Source organism: Artemia franciscana, chromosome 18, assembly GCF_032884065.1.
Source record: "Artemia franciscana chromosome 18, ASM3288406v1, whole genome shotgun sequence".
Taxonomy (NCBI): domain Eukaryota; kingdom Metazoa; phylum Arthropoda; class Branchiopoda; order Anostraca; family Artemiidae; genus Artemia; species Artemia franciscana.
The window spans coordinates 10030721-10037201 of record NC_088880.1 but is presented as its reverse complement, the minus strand read 5'-3'; the positions used below and the strand labels follow the sequence as shown (position 1 = coordinate 10037201).

The window sequence follows — 6481 nt, the reverse complement described above, 5'->3', positions numbered from 1 at the left end:
CGACTATGTCAACTGAAAACGATCAACATACGCTTATACACAAAGGACAACTAGAAGCACATTAAATACTCATTCTTGATAAAGGTCATAAATAAAAAACGACATTTCCTTTAGGATTTTATCTCCTGTTTAAATTATACCGAAAATTATAAATTTAAATCAAATATGCTATCTATGAATTTCAACAAGTTTTGCTAATCGACAATAAAGAAAATTCAGCATATTATTTGAATTTTTAAGCACGTTGTGCTTCATGGTTGAAATTGAAACAAATTCAGTTATTCTTTATATCTCAAAAGATACGGGTCGGACACATTCCAAAAATGAATTGGACAGGGTTGATTTGTATTGGCATATTTTACTTGATGGTGTTAGGTGTTGGAATATTTGCTGGTTTTGTTCAAAGAAGGAAGCTTAAAGACAGCGTTGAATCTCAAGCTGATGTAGTTTTACTTGCAAAACGAGATCTAGGATTATTTGTTGGAATACTGACTATGACAGGTAAAAAAATTTCTAAATAAATTTGTCAAAATTAAACCTAGCTAGACCTAGGCTAGTCACAATTTTCAGATACCATCTTTGCTGGGCCTAGGCCTATTCCCTATGGTAGGCCAACACTTAATCAAAAGTTAAAATTGGAGTAAAATTTTAGTTAATTTACTTCTTGCTATCTCAGAAAGGGTTTAGGTTAGGAAAATAAAACTTTCAGGATGAATCTACAGACTAAAGTATGTCCTGGGAAGGTATTTTGAAGCAACTACCTCTACTCCTTCTCCCTCTAGAGGGCCCTGACCTTTGATGACCTTTACAAATAGGCTATGTGTGTTATAAAAGTGAAACCTTTCAAAATAGATCTTCTGCTTAATTGAAGTACAACAAAATTGTTTTCAGCTTCATTACTTTGCTCAATTCCATTTTATAAGGTTTTAAAGATATGCAAATACATTTCCTAAGTTTTGAAAAAAAAACATTGATATGGCTCAAAATTCTAGGCTACTCAAATAACAGCAATTGCATTTTCAGAACTAAAGGCAAAGAAAAGCAACTAGTAACTGAAAATTAAAATAAAATGTTGTTTTGTCAAAATTTCAATAGGTGTAGACCTGTTATGTAGGCAAATTTCAGGGCCCTCTAGAGGGAGAAGAAGTAGAGTTGGGTACTTTAAATTACCTTCCCAGGACATACTTTAGCCTGTAGACCCATCCCTGAAAGTTTCATTTTCCTAACCTAAACCCTTTCTGAGATAGCAAGAAGAACTAGAATTTTACCAAAATGGGCTTTAAACAAAAAAAAGTTGAGTAAAATTCTATAGACCAATAAGAAGCATTTTTCTATCTTTGAAATTGGCTTAATTGACAAATGAAATTTTAAGAAACAAACAAGAGCCTAAATCAGCCTAGGCTATAGGAACCTGTTGGAAATGCTTTTTCTTCTATTTGCTAATGCTATTTATAAGATGTAAATCATAATATGAAATTGCAGCACAACTCCTTAGGACTTTCTTTTTGCTGCATTAATCTATTAGTATTGTCATTTTTATCTATGTTTGTATTGTGGATAAAATAAAACTTACCTACCTACCTACCTTCCTTATATCCAAGGTCTTGAAAATTTTAATCTCAAGATAAAGTATATCTTATCATAATTTTGGTTTGAGTCTACTTTTCAATGACCTTTGGTTTGGATAGGCTTGCATGCTTTCAAGCCTTACCATATCTAATCTAATGGGAATTAGATTATAGCAAGGATATGGACAGTCAATACTAGGCCTAGTCCTAATACCATTAATTAAATTTATTTTACACTGAGGCAGTGTGGTCTGAGAAACTCAGTTTAGGATGTCTTTTCACAATAACAGTAACAAGAGGTCATCATCAGAATATCATACAACACAAATAAAGATAATAGGTTAAAAAGCAAGGTAAAACTAGAGCAAACAGTATTACTGGCTTTTGTATAGAGTGAATATACTACTTAATGCCTTTTTTAATGCTCTTTACAAATATAATAATTACTTCTACCAGAAATTCAGATTTAAGCACTTTGTGACCTCTTAAAAATGACCTAAATATGGGGTCATTACAAACCTGTAATAGTTTAGGAACAAATTTGGGCTATATATTTGCACATCAGGGGGATGGGGGTAAAGCATAGTGTATATTAAATACATAAACTAATCATTGCTGTATTTAATATAGTTAAATTTATAGCAAACAGTATAACTGGCGTTCATAATAGCCGGCTTTCATATTTTCAACCAAAAACACATGCTTGTATTTAAAGTTTGATGTCAAGGAAGAAGAAAACATAACATTGGAAAAATTCATTTATTCAAATTAATATTGGAAAATCAGTGCTTGTGGATTATGTAACATTAAAAAAAATTAGATTTATAATGAAACAGTAAGTTTGAGATCAATGTTAAAGGTGTTTAAGGTTTGAGGCCAATTTTCTTAGCCTTTTTTATACCCCATATTTAGGCCATTTTTAAGAGGTCAAAGTGCTTAAATCTGAATTTCCAGTAGAAGCAATTATTATATTTGTAAAGAGCATTAAAAAGGGCATCAAGTGGTATATTCACTTTATACAAAAGCCAGTAATACTGTTTGCTCTAGTCTTACCAAGTGCAATACAATTTTATCCAAATTTATTTTCCTGGACAAATTGTCCTCTTTGTGGTGTGTGCTTGTTTTGTGTCTGCTTGTTTTGTTTAGTTTGGTTGTTTATTTTAATTTCAGTTTGTTTTGGTCTCATTTATTTATTGGTTTTGATTTATAATAGTCTTTGTTTGAAAAATTATTTGACTTAATTTCTCCTTATCTTTGATTTAATGTAGCTCTTTACTTTTCTTTGATTTTTTTTTATTCAAAATTAATCTGTTTGTTTTTAATTGTCATTGGTTAAGAAAGAGATATTAAATGTTTTTCTGCTTTTCTCTATAAGAATGCAGAAGGCTTACTTATTATATATTAATGAAATTTTTCAACAGCTTATAATAATAGTTATATTATAATGCTTTAAATTGATGGTTACAGGGAAAACATTCAACTAAATGGGTTGAAAATCTGTATAGTCATTGGGGTCCTATAGGGCTCACAGAATTCTGACCTGCATCATGTTACAATCTTGAGCATAGACAAACATTAATTAGCTATCCCTGTCCACATACTCTGAAAGTTTCAACTTAATTCCTTTAATGTTTCCTGACATATTGCAAATACTTCCTTTTGATGAGAGAGAGAGAGAGAGCCTGTCCATGAAAAAAATTGCTGCAGGGGCAATAGAAGAATACCTAGAAAAGCAGAATGCACTAAATAAAGATTACTTTTACCTATAATATGATTGAGCAGAGCTATTCCAGTGTCATTAGAGGAAGGTTAAAGCTGAGGGAGAAGAAAAATAGCCTTCACTGCCCTATTTTGGACTCTTTGAAGTGAGTAGAGAAGCAATATATTAGTATTACCCCAGACAGAGCAGCAATAAGAAAGGTAAGGATAAATAAAAGCATAATAAAGAGAAACCATAATATCAGGAGGAAGAAATGAGTTAACCCAGTGCAACATTGAAGACTGGCAGAGGATTAGGGAATGGGTCTAAGTTATATGTGGTTTAAAAGAAAAAAAAAAACAGTCTAGAATCACACCAAGAAATTTCACCATAGTAGCTTGTGGTATAATATCATTCCAATAAGTCAGGGTGATTGGCTCCTGTACATCTCTCATCTGGTAAGGGGTCCTGAAATTGATAGGCACTCTTTTGGCTGTTAAGAGCCATACCATTTGACCAGCACCAATCCTGTATGTTATCAGGAAGACCTTGAGCTATGGAAGTGGCAGATAGCAGGTCCATTGCAGCAATGAAGAACTTACTGTCATTAGCAGGAACAGGGTATTGTTCAATACAAAATATTGAATATGTACAAAATATTGAATTTGGCTAAATCTCAGAATTTTTCTTTCAAAATTGACACCCATTTCATAGAATCTTTCAAAAATTACAAGTAAAAAAGAAACTAAGGTCTACAATTAAAAAAAAATCTTGGGATCCATATATAGAATGTGGATCCATTATTATGGTTTGTTGTTGCATAGCAACAAACTAAAGAAAGGTGTGAATGGTCAGTGCCCTAGAAAAGGTAAATGAGAATACTTTGAACACCTTCCCAGACACTACCTTTGTATATATTACTATTCTAATAGCTTCTTATTACTAGCTTAACTTTCCTAATCCTGGATTTTTCTCCATTTGAGACTCTTTTTTAAACCAAAGAACTGGTTCAATTTTTACATGTAAGGTAGAAAAATAAAACTCACCACCATATTGTAAATTTATCCATATTTTAGGAGTCAGGTTAGAACATTTGTAGACCTAATATTGAGGCCTCCCTATTGTTATCTGTCTCCTCATAAAGCCATTTGAAATAGGACAGTAAGTTATTGAGTCTAGTTAGATATTAAAGTGTTCTTACATCTCAACTAACAAGAATATCAAGCAGTTCATGCTATTGAAGTGTAAATAGGGAGTGATACAGGTCAATAGTAACCAACACTCTTAAGAAACAGAGGAATACATCAAGAGAATCAAATTTTATTTTTAGTTAAAATATATAAAATTCATTAAGTTTAGTTCTCCCCAACAAAAGTTACAAGCCTGAGAAAATTTGTCCAATTTCCAAAAAAGGGGAAACACCCCTAAAACATCTAGTGATCTTAATCACTTGGAACCCCCTCTCATGTGTCAGACCATTTGATGGGTCTGAGCTGATGAGGCTGAATATTGGTAATGTTTATTCAGAATTAATATTAAATAACAACAGCAACAGATAATTTGATCACATAAGAGTCCCTCTTCACATGACTGTAAAGGCAGAAAGATTATACAAAACACTGGGCCTCATACTGACCTTCAACCCTTCTTTGAGTCTAAGCTTGGCATCTGTCTAATTAGATATTTTAAACTTTGTATTTTCTAATTTTATCCCCTTCCCTTATCTAAGGTATTTTTAATTGTAACATGTCAAGCAGGGAAGTTTTCTCCTGGATGTAAGGTATAAAAAAACAGGCATGATATTAATTACTCTTGAAAAAATAGTCAGTAGAAGTCTATCCCCCCCAGACATCTTGGCTAGTACCACTTTTGCCTATGAAACCTTTATTTACATCAATTTAGTCAGTTATTTTAACTATTTTGCTAATTTTTTTTACCTTTTTAAACTCAACTGAGCAGAGCATCTTTCAGTTTTGCCCATAGATGTTATCATTCTGGTCAAAACATAAGTGATTTTCTTTGCATTGCAATTTTTTTTGCTCAATAAGTTTCTTATATTTTACCTTAAATCAAAGCTTCGAGTTGAGTAGGGATTTTCATCTTGTTGACCAGTCAGTTCACATTCTGGTATGTGTGTGGATTCCCAAATGTACTTCTATGGCTTGTTGCTCCCCTCCTTGTCCAGGCATCTCTTAAAAATTTCAGAAGAGGTAGTGGATATAGTTTCTTCTTTTAAGGACAATCATTACCTTAAAGATTATTTTTGCAGGTCTCAGCACCAGCTGTCCATCTCATAGACAGAGGGCCCATTAACAAATCTTCTCAACACCACAGATAACTCACAAACCTACTAATTTACTCAGATTATATTTCCTTAAATGATAAAAATTGATATTGGATATTGAAAACCCAAAGAGATGCTAGTTTAAAACAAAGACAAATATAATACTTTATTGATTATTAAGCAAAGTGTTGTCTACTCAATGTACCTACAGCATAAATAATATGTCCCCCGTGTTGGCAAGACTTTGAACCAACAAAGACAACACTACAAGGAACTCCCAAAGCTGTCAAATTGCTTACATTATATGTCCTTTCTTTCAAAAGAAAATTCTTCTCAATTTAATAAAAAAAAATCTACAGTTTATAGTAATGTAGTTTTCATTAAATGTGAGTTTTCAATCTCCAGCACAAAAACAGTAGAGGTTAAATAGTTTTCCTAAGATTTCTTGGAAAGAAGGTGTTGGCTTTTAGTTTTCTGTCATTTATTCAGATCTCATCCAATCGCTATAAAGTATGAAAATACTGCCAAATCAATTCTAAATAGTTTGCCTAAACAAATTAAAAAATATCTGTAATGAATGAATTTAAAGTGATTCTTTAAGGCACTACATCACATTTAGTCATTCACTGTTCGGGATACATTTAGAAAAGGAGCTCCAAGGTTTTTTATTCCTAAATTTGTGGCACCAGGTACTTCTTAGCCTCTGATATGCTGCTAGTCTTTACATCGCTTTGTCAGCAGGCCATTAATGTATGTTGAATCTTCTTTTGAAGGGGCTGACAGAGACATTCTTAGCGAAAATGTTCCCAGGTAAATTGTTCTTGTGGACAGCTCATATGTAGCTCTTTGTGGACAGCTCATGTTGCTCTTTTCCGCACAGTCAAGCTTCTTATAACCAGCATTTCTTGCCTTGAAGTGACTTGTGGGGCT

General features: G+C 32.6%; 1 protein-coding gene across 1 annotated transcript in view; it reads left to right on the top strand.

Moving 5' to 3' along the window:
• The first annotated feature begins 215 nt into the window (after nucleotides 1-215).
• Nucleotides 216-6481, top strand: part of LOC136038585 (high-affinity choline transporter 1-like) — a 52951-nt gene continuing 46685 nt past the window's right edge. The window contains exon 1 of the mRNA XM_065721782.1: nucleotides 216-501. Coding sequence (XP_065577854.1) covers nucleotides 324-501 — 178 coding nt within the window. The 5' untranslated portion in view covers nucleotides 216-323. The remainder of the gene's footprint in view (nucleotides 502-6481) is intronic.